This window comes from Ictalurus furcatus, chromosome 23 (genome assembly GCF_023375685.1).
Source record: "Ictalurus furcatus strain D&B chromosome 23, Billie_1.0, whole genome shotgun sequence".
Lineage (NCBI taxonomy): Eukaryota > Metazoa > Chordata > Actinopteri > Siluriformes > Ictaluridae > Ictalurus > Ictalurus furcatus.
The window spans coordinates 12,278,120-12,293,994 of NC_071277.1; the positions used below are offsets into that span (position 1 = coordinate 12,278,120).

The 15,875-nt window shown below is 37.3% G+C and overlaps 1 protein-coding gene across 1 annotated transcript in view; it reads right to left on the minus strand.

The window, feature by feature from the left end:
* The window catches only part of LOC128599759 (uncharacterized), a 44,655-nt gene extending 31,410 nt beyond the window's left edge, over positions 1-13,245 (minus strand). The window contains exons 1-5 of the mRNA XM_053611692.1: positions 12,360-13,245; positions 9,082-9,252; positions 7,619-7,966; positions 7,366-7,395; positions 192-506 (exon numbers count right to left, since the gene is read on the minus strand). Of these exons, the coding sequence (XP_053467667.1) occupies positions 192-506; positions 7,366-7,395; positions 7,619-7,966; positions 9,082-9,157 (769 nt within the window). The 5' untranslated portion in view covers positions 9,158-9,252; positions 12,360-13,245. The remainder of the gene's footprint in view (positions 1-191; positions 507-7,365; positions 7,396-7,618; positions 7,967-9,081; positions 9,253-12,359) is intronic.
* Between the last annotated feature and the right edge of the window lie 2,630 nt (positions 13,246-15,875).

The following is a 15,875-nucleotide window of genomic DNA, read 5'->3' on the forward strand; positions in this document are numbered from 1 at the left end:
TAGTACAGTGTTCCTAATAAAGTGCTCAGTGAGTGTATGTAACACTATTAAGGTTTTCATTTGACTCACCCTCATAGCTCTAATGTGAAACATAATGGTACTAATATTTTAGAGCATGCTGAAGACGATAACTAAAACCTAAGCAACTCATGTATATGTCATATTTATGCCAAAGTGAAGCTTGAACAAACCTTTGGCAGTAAGCTTAAATTTATAACACAATGTGGAATTCACTGCAAGTGCACACCAGAACCACTGAGAATCTGTAGACTCCACATGACTAATAGTCAGTGACCCATTCTCCATTGTTTTTGCTCTCTCACACAGTGGTTTCTGGGCTCCACTGGAGGTGCAATGTGAAGGGCAGCGAGTTATAGGAACAGTCACATCTACTTCAACAGTCCCCCAGATTAACTGTTGGGCACCAAGATGCGATCTGGGCACAGGGCACTGAAGCATCAATGTTGAGTTCTGTACTACTTCAACTGGGTCAAGGCTTTTGCATTCTAAAAAAACAAACAAACAAAAAACAAGAAAGGAAGAGGTTCAGTTCAATAATCAAATGTATGGGTCTCAGCATGAGGAAAGTTTAAAAATAGTCTGCAGCTGCCAAGATTTTGTTTTAAACTAATAATCTGAATTAAATCTAATGAGACTCTGCAAACACTGGCAATGGCAAACAAAGAGTAAATAAAGTACAAACTTCATCTCTGTAGTAGGGTTGCACACTATACCGTTACTATGGTAGTACCACTATATTAAAGCTTCAAAATACCGCTGATGCCACTGTATTTTTTAACGGTAATATTGTCAATACAGTGTAGCAGTTAATACTATTTTCACTAAAATGACACATTTCACTGCTTTTGTAAAACACACAAAAGTTAGTGACACTTCATTTAACCTAAATTCCTTACCTTAATAATCGTTAAAGATTTCCTTTTTGCTACTAAGTGAGCTAATGTTATCCTAACCACTGTGTGTAAATAATAAAATTACCAATGTTTGGTAGTAAGTGAGCCAACGTTATGCTAACTGCTGTGTGTAAATACTAAAATTAGCTGTATTTGATAGTAAGCAAGCTAACATTCACAATTTTCTTTTTTTGGAGTTTGTTCCTAACTCACTTATTTATTCCTAATGATGTTTTCATTCTTAGTACTCTGAGGACAATTTCCATTTGCATGATTTCATCACGCAAGGTAACAATAGATTAAATATGTGGCACATGCAGCAGTTGCTAGCCAACTGTATGATTATTCTTGAGTTTTTCCAATAACCAGTTATTCATTCCCATTAATAAAGTATTCTAGGAAAATTTGGTTTATCTGTTTTCATTTATCTATATCTATATCATTTATCTATATCTTTATTATATCTATCTATCTATCTATCTCATTATATATATATATTTCTGAAAATTACATTATAAAGATATGTAATTGGTATATGTAATTGTAATTGCTTCAATTTGTGAATTTGAATGATGAATTAACACAATATTGCTTGGTATTGTGATACTATTTAGTATTCAGCTGGTAAAGTATTGTCAGATATGATTATGGTATCGTGTTTATTAAGGGAAAAGCACTTAAAACACACTTATAAAACTTGATAACGCACATACACATGGAACGAAACTTTAAAGAGAGACTCAGAAACATAAAGGTCTAAATAGACAAAGTAATTATGGAACTAAACAGGAAACAGGTAGAAACCCATGACAACACAGAACTAGGTGGTAAAAACAAACAAATGTCATGATAAGAGCCCGGCTAAAAGCATTGTGCAGAATTCTAAAGAACCATTTTTTGCTGGAAAACATATTGCAAAGATTCTGAGAGGAAAATGGGAGATTGTGGAGTGAATAATGCCTGGATCAGGCAATGATTAGGGAACCAAAACGATACTGCAAAGAAATGGCGAAAGCAAGTAGTCACACGGGCGAACAGTACCTGGTAAGTGTTGCTTGCTTGATTATTTGTTTAAGCTAGTTTTAGCATCGGCTGTCAGATAGAAGCAGTAACTGCGCTCCCTTGTTGCTACGAGCTGTTTACGTGTAGCTAGATTAGAGAGATTCAGTTCTTTATTATTCCGTTTTGACGAGGGGCCTGTACCATGAAGTCAGTTTAGGTCGATATCCAGGTAAGATTCAGTTTAATTTGTGCCAATCTTGGGTTTTAGGTACCATGAAAGTGGTTCAGTGTTTTCCAATGTTCATCGCCATAGTAACCTCTGGGGAAGGTTCTGTTATGGGTAAAAGAACAGAAACCCAACTTGGACCAATCAGCTTTGAGCAAAGTGAAATATAAGTGATGCAATTAATTTAACTTCTCAGCACAAATTGTAAGAGCACTTCAGAAAGAGCTTTTAGAGATAGGCAAAATCGCCTGGCTTTCCTTGATACTTACTTGCATGAAAGACGTACTTACTTGCATCTTTGTTGACTTCTTGAGCCGCACATTAAAAATCTGACACGCCACGCTCTTACTGTACCACAGACTGTATGTATTGCTTTGCATATCTTTGGAAGTGGTACATATTTACATGCGGTGGGATTATTCCTGCCCTAATATATTTTCACAAATTGATATTTATTTTTTTACATATTTAATTAAAACAATTGACATTTATATTAAATAATTTACATGAAATATGTTGGGTTTGTAAGTTTTCAGTCCATTTATTCTCATTGTGAGCCTATAAAAGTAAACTTATATATTTACACAATCATCAATGACCCATCAGCAATGTTCAGAAAGCTTTGGCAGCTGCAACGGTGTTGCTTTTTATGATTAGTGTAGGTTTAAATTCCTCATACTTCCGCATAATAATTTCTTGCTCTTCAACCGGAAATATGCTGGGGTTTTTTTCCATGTTGAATGCTATTGGCTGTTCAGTGCCGCAATCATTCCTTTATGTGCATGTGCTGGTGGACTAATCATAGCTTAAGAATCAAAGCCTGAGTTGACAGAGAAAGGTGATAACTAGCGTCATGGTACCAATAAGCCTGGTACCATTTGTTCAACTCGCTTCATGAAACAGGCCTCTGGGCCTGTATCATGAAGATAGTTGAATAAAAACAGGGTTACAGAGTAAGTTTTGAGTTGACAAAACCAAACTATTCCAATCCAGGTAAATTAAGGTTAACAGGTTTCATGATGCTGGTTATCAATTTTCACAGTAAACCCAGGTTTTAACTCTAAATTAGTGATGTGTCGTTCATGAATGATTTGTTCATTTTGAACGAATCTTTAATATGATTCGGGAATAACGAGTTGTCTCAGAGAGTGATTCGTTCATTTTGTGTTGACTACACATGCACTGCAACATCCCTATAGGCTCTCTACAGGAAACAGAAATGATTAGTTCAGCTCTTGAGTCTTCAAGTTTGAGTCATTCGTTCATCATGTCACAGCCCCGCCGCATTCAGCCTACGGGGCTGTGACTTGATGAACAAACGACTCGAAAAAAACATTTGTTCATTTTGCTGAACGAGATTCAAAGATCCAAGTCAGTAAAATGATGGGGCTGGGGTTGTGACATGATGAAGGAACGACTCGAACCTGAAGATTCGACAGATGAACTAATCATTTCTGTTTCCAGTATTGCATGGTGTACTGCCTATGGGTCAGTCACCAGAAGAACGAATGACTTGAACCCGAAGACTCGAGACGTGAACTAATCATTTCTGTTTCTGGTATTGCATGGTGCATTGCCTATGGGGCGGTCACCGGAAGAATGAACGACTCAAACCCTAAGATTCGACAGCTGAACTAATCATTGCTGTTTCATGTACAGAACCTATGGGGATGTTGCAGCGCATGCGCTATCAAAAATGAATCAATCACTCTGAGACAACTCGTTGTTCCCAAGTCATATTAAAGATTCGTTCAAAATGAACAAATCCTTCATGAACGACACATCACTACTATAAATCGAGGTTTACTCAGAGTGCGCATGTCAGACGTTTGCAGCAAACAGCCAATAACATTCAACATGTAAAAAAGCAGGTGTGCTTTTTGTCCATTTGAGGAGCAACTAATTATAATGAGAACATATGAGGAATCTAAATCTACACTAACCACAAAAATCACATCGTTGCGATTGCCAAAGCTTATGAAAGTTGCTGATTGTGTAAAAGTTTACTTTCATAGGCTTACAATGAGAATAAACGGATTGGAAATTTATAACCCCAACATATTTCATGTAATTTCATTTAATATAAGTTATTTTAATTACATATTAATAAATAAGTAAATTTGTGACAATATATTAGGACAGGAATAATTCCACCACATGAAAATGTATACCACTCGCAAAGAACTGCAAAGCAATACAAGCAACAAATAAATTCTGCGATAAGTGTGGCTTCAGCGTATCAGATTTCTAATGTACGGCTCAAGAAACCAGCATAGATAAACTATACCATCTGCCGAAAATCCATATATGTTGTACAGATGGTAGTCGGGAAAAGCCCGGGGATTGTGTCTGTCCCTAAAAAGTTATTTCCCTTTGAAGTGTCTTTATTATTTGTATCCGAGCTACACAAATGGTGAAGCCACCTCTACAACCACTAAAGGGTTCAATTTGATGCATCAGATTTACATTTACATTTATTCATTTAGCAGACACTTTTATCCAAAGCGACTTACAAATGAGAGAATACAAGCAAAGCGATATCAAGTCGTGCTACCATACAAGATCCATTAATTGAGTTCCAGAAGAAGCAAAGTGCGCAGAGTAGAAGTGTAAGTACCAGAGTAAGGGTTTGTTTTTTTTTTCATGGGTTGGTTAGGTGTTCACGGAAGAGGTGGGTCTTTAGCTGTTTCTTGAAGATGGTGACAGATTCTGTGGTCCGGATTGAGGTTGGAAGTTCATTCCACCACTGAGGAACCGTTAGTTTGAAGGTTCTTGAAAGGGACCTTGAGCCACGCTGAGTAGGTACTACTAATCGTTGGTCGTTTTATATCACTTTGCTCACAGCTGATTGATCCAAATTGGGTTTAAGTTTTCTGACCTAAAATAAAACCTGCTCGGAGTAGGTTAGCTGTGTATCGAACCCCAAGCCACCTTGTTGAGACCGAAAAACCGGGGGGGTCTTTCCAGAAAGCAGGTTTAACTTACCATCACATAAACCCTGAACACTCAGTTGATTAACCGAAACCTTGCTTACTCTGACTATGTCGGTTCCAGAACACCGGTTAGGAGTTAGTTCAATCAACCTCCACATGCACGGCAAGTATATAAAGACATTATCATTGGATCACCGAATTCAGGAATCACCATGGAACTCCAGGGCTGCACACTTCAGCAGAGCAGAGTTGGAGGTTTTAATGCATGCTTATGAGGAATATAAAAAGAGTAACTGCTGCTTCAAACAGAGAGTTCGTTTGGAAAAAAGTAACGGATCAGGTAAAAGCATGAATGTATAAGTTCATAAATATCTGAAAAGTTTTTCATTATAATGCTAAATTAAGCATTGATCCTATTAGACCCGTGCCGTAAAATTTAATAGATATGCCTTTAATTTTAGCCCTCCACCAATTTCTTAAGATTGTACATAGTACTAATAATATAATAGGCTTTATATTTTATCAGGTGTAATCCTTCTGGTCCAAGAAGAAACTGGAGCCAAGTCAAAATGAAACACAAAAAAGGTATTTCATAAACTTCCTAAATTGTAACTTAAAAAAATTGGTCCAACCATCTATAATAACTTTTCTCTAGGTTCTATATAGCCACAGGAAGAAGGCAGAGACCCGTAAAATGGGTGGGGGACCACCAGCATCTTCACTCACGCCGGCTGAGGAACTGCCATTGTCCCTTAATCAAGAGGGCAGTTCATCAGAGTCAGCTACCTAGGGCGGCTGTGGCTCAGGTGGTAGAGCGGACTGTCCACTAATCGTAGGGTTGGCGGTTCGATTCCGAACTCGTTCAATTCTGAGTTCAAATGCCGAAGTGTCCTTGGGCAAGACACTGAACACCAGGTTGCTCCTGATGGCAAGTTAGCACCTTGCATGGCAGCTCTGCTACCATTGGTGTGTGTGTGAATGGGTAAATGAGACATAGTGTAAAGCGCTTTGGAACCACTAAGTTTAAAAAAGCGCTATATAAGTGCAGACCATTTACCATTTACCTCCCATGATATAAGTGGCTTAGTAAAATGTATGTGTAGCTTATTAGTACTTAGGACTTTTTTTAAAAAAAGTTTCCAGTGCTTTAAGTGATTTATACTTAAACAATCAAGATAACAATAATCACTGCCATGGTCTAAAAAAGGAATTTTAAAATAACTCATTATTGGCAATGTTTCACTTGTCTATTATGCATGTTTAGTATTTTTTTTACTGCATATGGTGTGTACTGTAATCTTAATTGTAGTGCCCCTACTAGATGTTCTTTGTGTCTTTGTATATTGATTGTATTTCTTTGAGTATGTACATAACTTCATTTTCTTACAGTTGCTGATGGACACATTGTATTAATGGACCCTCCTGCAACAGCACATCCTGCCACATTTGAAAGTGATTATTGTCTTCAAGTATTGTTTCTGTTTGCTAGACCAAACACCATTAGTAGTTTGCACTGTAGGATGAAGATGAAGAGACAACCTATGCTGTGACAGAGTTACAAAATGAAGATGCTGGGAGGCCCACAGAGGTTTAACATATAATGCATTCCTTTTTTGTTTTTTTTAAATATGTGATTATAAAAACTTTGTCATCGTCCCCTTAAAGATTATGGCAATTCCTGTACAGAGGAGGGTCCATCTACCTCCACAAAGAATCTTGGCAAATTTTGCTCCGAAGCAGGTTATGTTCAGTGATTAAATTGCTATAGCAACTTACATACCCTGAAAGTTACCTCCGTTTTTGGAACTGAAAGTTGAGGTTATCCGTTAATTCTGAGTAAACTTCCCCAGGTAAGTCGCATAACCTGCTTCCTGGAATACCCCCTGATTGGATTTGTTTTCTCAACTCGAACCTAATACCGTCACCCTGAGTTACCTTCACGGTACAGGCCCCTTGCAACCCTGCCTAGTTGTCCTAAATAATTAATGGTCTATTTGTTTTGAAAAGCCAGCAGTATGAGTATAAGAGCACATACATAACACTTAAATAATCTGAAAGGACGATACCAATTTTCATCTTTATATATCTAATAAATAAATAAATAAATAAAGCTATTTAAATTTAAACACTCCCCAGATAAACTTAGACTGTATGTCAACCTTTTTTTTCCTAATTAAAGTATCTCATCCAGTTTGATTACAGATGTACTTTTAAAATTTAGTAAAGTAGGTATCATTAACCAAACTATGATTTGTTTTTGAATACACAAACCACACTGATCCTGCTTTACCTTGAATCGGAGTCTGAAGTTGAGGCTCATCTGAAAAGATATGAGAAACAGGGCAGCATAAAATGAAACCACCAAATTATATTCACATACACATGTATTTACACAGATGATGATTATGATCATGATGATGACTATTATTATTATTACAGCCTACTTAATAGTAGTAATAATAATTAAGACTACTATTATTACGACCTACAACTAAACATCATTTTTGAAAACCAAAATTATTTTAGTTTACTTAGAAACAAACCTTTGACACCAATCTTTACTTGAGAACAGTAAGATCTGGTTCTGTTTTGCACTGTACATCGATACCAAACTGCATCTGTGATCTCCACAGGACTAATGATCAGTGATCCAGTTCCTTTTTGTAAATCCTGCACTGCTCTCACTTTACATAGAGGTCGCTGGGCTCTGTTGTTATTGGCTTCTGTGGTGCAGGAAGATGAACAGTTGGTTACAGAACCAACTCTTTCCGCTTTTTCACCTTGAAGAACTTCCCAAATGACCTGTGTGACTTCAGGCCATGGTGTTAAAGGGCATGTAACTGTAACTATTGAATTCAGCACTGTCTCAATGCTGTCCAAAATGTCACAATCTGGATACAAGAAAGAGGAAACAGAGACAGCAGGTGCATATAAATAGCAGGTGAATTTGATGCAAACACATTCAAAAAAAAAAAAGATTGATATATATTATATTATATTATATTATATTATATTATATATACACACAAAAGTTATTATTATTATAAATATTTGAACATGCATGAAACCACATTAGTATCTGACAGAACCACTAGCAAACTGATTTGATTTCAGTGTATTGGCAGAATCACAAATGGTACCATATACAATTACAATATAGAATTACATTATAATTCATTTGAAAATATATCCAGCCCAGAATCACAATAGAGCTTGACAAAAATCATGCTGACTATCAGGCAGTCTGGCTCCTCTGGAGCAGCAGGCTCATGGTCTGTACTGAGGCACTGTAAAATGTTTTGCTCCTTCTGGCTACAAAAATCTCAACTGGGTGCTACTCTAAAGGCCTCCGAGATGTAGTTAACAGGATATGAGAAAGAGAAGCAGAAAGTCAAATACCAGAGTTAAAATTTCACAAAACAGAAGTGCTAAGGGACTTTTTTAGAAACAGTATGCAGCTTTATGGGTGTTGGTTTATATGTTTGTTAGTAACACTATATAAGTGTGTCTTATATAGTCATTTAGGCATGAAAAAAAATGTATTATACATTGTAAAACATCTACCTTTAGAGTAAATAAGCCAATGCACAATATGATATGCAATGCAACTACTTCTCCACTGTAACCATATCTGTATTTCTGTCTGTATGCACTGCCTTTAGTCCTTACTGAGATGTCCTTGACTCTAACTAAAATAGCACAAGGTATTACATTAAGATTCTGATTAACGCCTGACCTCAGCAACTTGTAATCAGCATTTTGTTGATATATGGTGAATCTTAATTCCATAAATACAATCTGGTTTTGCACCAACAAATTGTAATACTCTGTTTGTTAAGCACATAACCAATTTGATAAATTGAATAACAAGTGCAAAAATCCATCATATAAGAATTCAAACCAGCCACCAGCCAGGAAGATTAGAGATATTCATTAAATATGTAGATATGTAGATGATGATAATACAAAGCAATAGTGATCAATTGTAGATAAATGTCAAACTCACTTTCGCATTCTGTTGTTGCCACCATTAGGAGAAATATTATTAAGTGGTATGAATCAAACCGACACTGTGCCATCATTCAGATTCTGTCAGTACACGATGCTCTCTGAAGTGATTAAGCCTTCTGCAAAGTATTTACTTTCTCCACGTCCACAGATCTGTTTTACTTCCTGGCTGTGAGGAAAGAGGAAATACTAAATCTAAGTACTAAACAAGTTTGCATACCCTTGGGACAAAATGCAGATTTCCATAAAGTCGTAATTTTACTTGGAATAATGAGCATAATCAAATATATATATATATATATATATATATATATATATATATATATATATATATATATATATATATATATATATATATATATATAATTGTCTTAATAATAATATTTTATTACTTTCTCAGCTTTTTCCTCATTTAAAAAAATGTTTTTGAAACCATTGGTCCCAAAATTCTAATAATTATAAATAGTAGTCTTGCCTCGGGTGTTGTACCCCGCAATTTTAAACATGCAATAGTGGAACCATTGATAAAAAAAATCAAATTTGGATACCTCAGTTCTTGCTAATTTCATGCCATCTCAAAACTTCCGTTCCTCTCTAAGATATTGGAGAAAGTTGTATCTATACAATCTTTTTTAGATCTACATGGTCTTCAAGAAGTATTCAAATCTGGTTTTAAATCCCTTCATAGCACAGAAACAGCCCTGCTAAAAGTTTTTATTGATCTGTTATCAACCACTGACTCAGGTGATTATGCTGTTCTCATGCTCCTAGATCTTACGGCTGCATTTGACACTGTAGACCATACCATCTTACTTTCTCATTTGGAGCATTGTGCTGGCATTAACGGTACTGTGTTGGAGTGGTTTAGGTCTTATCTGTCTGACATAAGATTTTCTGTTTGTCTTGGGGATTCTGTGTCCACCTCGGCATCTCCCTCGTGTGGAGTCCCTCAGGGCTCCATTCTTGGGCCTATCTTGTTCACCTTATACATGCTTTTCCTAGGGTACATTTTTAGGAAATATGGCATCTTGTTTCATTGTTATGCAGATGATACACAACTCTATCTGTCTTTTAAAAGGAAATGCTAACTCCATAGCACCATTGTTAGACTGTCTTGAGGATATTAAAGCCTGGATGGCCTTAAATTTTTTTAAGTTTAATGAAGGGAAGTCGTGGTATTTGGACCAGGGGGTGTCTGTGGGGCCCCTTATCTCGATTTGGGTGTCTTAAAACCATATGTGAAGCCCACCATAAAAAACCTGGGTGTTGTTACGGACAGTGACTTTAAACTGGATAAACAGATTAATTCAGTAATTGAATCTATTTTTTTCAGTTAAGGCAATTATCCAAAGTCAAGTATTTTATGTCTTTTAATGATTTTGAAAGGTAAATGGCGCACTTACAGTGCATCCGGAAAGTATTCACAGCGCTTCACTTTTTCCACATTTTGTTATGTTACAGCCTTATTCCAAAATGGGTTAAATTTATTATTTTCCTCAAATTCTACAAACAATACCCCATAATGACAACGTGAAAGAAGTTTGTTTGAAATCTTTGCAAATGTATTAAAAATAAAAAACAAAAAAAAGCACATTTACATAAGTATTCACAGCCTTCGCTCAATACTTTGTTGAAGCACCTTTGGCACCAATTATAGCCTCAAGTCTTTTTGAGTACATGTACATAAGTGTTCACAGCCTTTGGCATGACACGCTCAGGTGCATCCTGTTTCCACTGATCATCCTTGAGATGTTTCTATGACTTGATTGAAGTCCACCTGTGGTAAATTCAGTTGATTGGACATGATTTGGAAAGGCACACACCAGTCTATATAAGGTCCCACAGTTAACAATGCATGTCAGAGCACAAACCAAGCCATGAAGTCCAAGGAATTGTCTGTAGACCTCCGAGACAGGATTGTCTCGAGGCACAGATCTGGGGAAGGGTACAGAAACATTTCTGCAGCATTGAAGGTCCCAATGAGCACAGTGGCCTCCATCATCTGTAAATGGAAGAAGTTTGGAACCAGCAGGACTCTTCCTAGAGCTGGCCGCCCGGCCAAACTGAACGATCGGGGGAGAAGGGCCTTAGTCAGGGAGCAGACCAAAAACCCGATGGTCACTCTGACAGAGCTCCAGCGTGTCTCTGTGGAGAGAGGAGAACCTTCCAGAAGAACAACCATCTCTGCAGCACTCCACCATTCAGGCCTGTATGGTAGAGTGAAAGGCACATGACAGCCCACCTGGAGGACTCTCAGACCATGAGAAACAAAATTCTCTGGTCTGGTGAAACAAAGATTGAACTCTTTGGCCTGACTGGCAAGCGTCATGTCTGGAGGAAACCAGGCAACAGTCATCACCTGGCCAATACCATCCCTACAGTGAAGCTTGGTGGTGGAAGCATCATGCTGTGGGGATGTTTTTCAGCGGCAGGAACTGGGAGACTAGTCAGGATCGAGGGAAAGATGAATGCAGCAATGTACAGCGACATCCTTGATGAAAACAGGACAATGACCCAAAGTACACAGGCAAGATAACAAAGGAGTGGCTACAGGACAACTCTGTGAATGTCCTTGAGTGGCCCAGCCAGAGCCCAGACTTGAACCCGATTGAACATGTCTGGAGAGATCTGAAAATGGCTGTGCACCGACGCTCCCCATCCAACCTGATGGAGCTTGAGAGGTCTTGCAAAGAAGAATGGGAGAAACTGCCCAAAAATAGCCAAAAATAGGTGTGCCAAGCTTGTAGCATCATACTCAAAAAGTCTTGAGGCTATAATTGGTGCCAAAGGTGCTTCAACAAAGTATTGAACAAAGACTGTGAATACTTATGTACATGTACTTTTTTATTTTTAATAAATTTGCAAAGATTTCAAACAAACTTCTTTCACGTTGTCATTATGGGGTATTGTTTGTAGAATTTTGAGGAAAATAATGAATTTAATCCATTTTGGAATAAGGCTGTAACATAAAATGTGGAAAAAGTGAAGCGCTGTGAATACTTTCCAGATGCACTGTACATAGCACTTTTATATAGTCTCATTCACCCATTCACACACACATCCACACACCAATGGTAGCAGAGCAGCCATGCAAGGCGCTAGCTTGCCATTGGAAGCAACTTGGGGTTCAGTGTCTTGCCAAGGATACTTCGGCATGTGTAGTCATGTGGGCCGGGAATCGAACCGCCAACCCTACAATTAGTGGACAACCCGCTCTACCACCTGAGAAACAGCCGCCCATTATAAAGGGTTATACATGTTTTTATTTCGACTCACCTTGACTACTGCCATGGGCTTTATGTAGGTATTAGCCAAGGCTCCCAAACACATTTGCAGATGGTACAGAATGCTGCTGCTATTCTGTTAAAAGGAACCCGCAAGTGAGAACATATTACAGCAATATTGGCCTCCCTTCACTGGCTTCCTTTTCATTTTAGAATTGATTTTAAGATTTTAGTTTTAGTATTTAAATCATTAAATGGACTAGCCCCAAGATATTTGTCTGATTTAATACAACCACATGCTCCATCAAGAGCTCTAAGGTCCTCTGAGCAGTTATTTTTGGTCGTCCATCGAGCAAGGCTGAAAAGTAGGGGTGACCGTGCTTTTGCAGTTGCAGCCCCAAAACTTTGGAATAATTTGCCTTTACATGTTAGGCAGGCCGAGACACTTTCTGCTTTTAAATCTAGTTTTAAAACTCATTTTTCTCCTTGGCGTTTAACTGAGTATTAGAGCTGTATGAAAGTATAATAGTGCCAAATGTCCTGAAGGCAAAATGGCATGTTGAATTACATAAATTGAATAAAAACATATCGCAATAAAAATACTTGAATTTTTCTGCCCAGCAATTTGACAAATTGAAAGAAAAAAAAAAACCACAGCAATATCAATGCTTGAATTAGTTTCCTCTGCAGTTCATTGGGTTTGTATATTTTGAATGAAAACAAAATTCCAGCATTCAAAATTCAATGCACACATATTCACCTTCCTAAAATATGGTTCCAAAATATTCAGTTGTTAAAATACCAGCTTCATTATTCATCAGGTAGTATTTCAACACATTATTTTTCAACCTCACAAATTCAGGCTTCAAAAATTCAGGTCTTAAAATTAAAGTCTTCACATCCGGGTCTCACAAGAAGAGCAATGGATTGGCGATACTATTGTAACATGTTACTCTGGGCTGGCCCCAAACTCTGGTGGTTGTGCAAGTAGTGGTGGGATTGTGCTGACAAGCCACAAGAGAAGATGAACCTCGCGGACTGGCAGAAAGTTGGCTTGACATTGGACGTTCGGTATTCGCAGATATGCGCAAATTAAGGGGCCGTCTCTAAAGTTACATATAGTAATACATGTTTCTAACTACAATAGCATTTGAAGGGAATGACTTGGTCATAAAACCAACTGTAAAGTGTTCATCTAGGTGTCAGCTATAATGCACACCTTTCAGATTTTTGAAATATAATTAAATAAACTGTCAAATCATATCTAAACATTGTGATGTTTTTATACGGTATGGACATATTCACAAAAATCTAAAAAGGTGTGCATCATACCCGACACCTACAGGAACACTTTCCAGTTGGTTTTGTGACTGTAAGTCATTCTCTTCAAATGCTATTGAGCTTTAAACTATGGTATATTTTGTGTACATGTCCATATGGTATAAAAACATCACAATGTTTAGATATGAGTAGTATTAGTGGTTAATGGCTCATATGAATGTAGACACTCAGATAGTGTTAAATTCGTTAACAAAACTATGATGAAAAATGTTCGTCTATGACCTTTTTTTCCCATGTCTAAGATGAGACGATGATGAGCCGACACTGAGGTCATTAAATGCTAACTGTGACTTTATCAATATATAATATTGTTGATGAAAAAATGAGACTAAAATGTAATAAACATAGCGGGGATATTCTGCGTGTGGTTACGCAATGTTGACGTTCGTGATTGTCCATAATACCTACAGGCTGCAGCCAATGGAAATGCTTGTCTATCACAGGACTGATCAGACCACATCAGGTAAGTTAAGAGTCTTAATGGAGCCGAGAATCTTAACAGAAACAGTTACTTTAACAGATGTGATAGTAGAAACTTTGATATTGATAAAGCTGTGTTCATGTACCTGAAATGATCCAGGTTTAATCTATTTTGAATGCTAAGTACTAAATCCACAGTTGTGTTAGCCTACATGTTTATTACAAATAGAAACTTCAGTCAGTAGTTACATAGAGAGATATGTAATGTTTGTAAAGTGTTATGCTGTCATTTATGCAGTTTCTCAAGCCTCTATGGGCATTTACTGTACCACTTAAATTTTTATTGCACTGACACAGGCTGTCACTCTAATTTTTGTTGATAGTCAAAAAGGGCAAGAAAGAAGAAAAGTTTCCACTAGCAGACTACATAGCATTTAGCCAAGCATACGTATTTCAAATATTCACAATAAATCTATTTTTCATCTTACTTTCACTCATTTCTCAGATTTGTTACTCGACATTGTGAAGCGTCTTCATATGAACTGGTGATTGAATTGGAGTATCCATTTTATGACTAGCAGATGTGTAAAGCATTATTTTAGCATGAAAGATAAATTATTATTCCTTTTAATGTCATTGTTTTTGTAGATATAAGGTTGCCATCACACATGGTAACATACTGTAGTGTCCTCCTTGTGTGTGCCACAGATCAAGTCAAATTATTTAACCCCACTGCAAATCAGGTTTATTGTCAAAATTTACAGACTTACCAACTTTTCTTGTGCTTTTGGGTCAGTAGTGGTGTACGTCTTGGAGTTCTGGCATGGAAACCTTCTGCGTTTAGCACACACCATACCGTGCTCACTGAAACCTCAGAGCCCGTTGCCACCAAGTCTTTTGCAATCACTCGAGGGTTTTTCACAACCTTTATAGGTTGATAGCTTCCTTTTTCTGCCCTGTCCAGCTGGTGTACACTCAACAAACCCCTAGCCAGTTCAGGTATTTCATGTGTTCTAGTTCAAGCACACCTGGTGCAACTAATGAAGCCCTTGATTAGTTGCATCAGGTGTGCTTGAGACAGCACCTGTTTTGCATATTTGTGATGTTGTGTTGTGCTATTCAAGGGGTTGAATCATTTTTAAACTGGATAAGTTATTGTAAGTTGCATTTTCAGTTTAATTTGGGGAAACTACTTGAAGCAGTCAGTATGTTGAACTATTTCAATTGCTTTTGTTTTATTTGTTCATTGCAAACAGCTGAAAGTCTGCAAATTTTGACAATAAACCTGATTTGCAATGGGGGTTGAATAATTTTGATTGCAACTGTATCCCACACATATGCACCACAGTTCAAGTCAATCGGACCTACGGTTCATGAAGAGAAGATTTTTGTAGTTTTGGGCAAATGTACTGGAAAATCTTTCATAGTGGACTTTATGGGTCCCAATGGCTTTTATGTTCCCCATAATAAATAAGGCCTGTATACCAATTTTCAGACATTTTGGACTTATGGGGCGGAGGGAAAATCACATAGACTTTGGGCGTGTCATGTAGCTCCACCTATGTGCTTATGTGGGCCATTTGTGGTGTTACGCCTGGCCGGTAGTATCAATATGCCAAATTTCAAAACTTTTTACTATTCTGATCTTGAGTTATTGGGCACTGTAGGGAGATAATAATAATAATAATAATAAGGAGAAGAAGAAGAAGAAGACTAAAAATAACAATAGGTTTCCTCCTGATGGAGGAATCCGAAGAAGGAAAACAAGAAGAAGGAGAAGAAAAAGAATACTAACAATAACAATAGG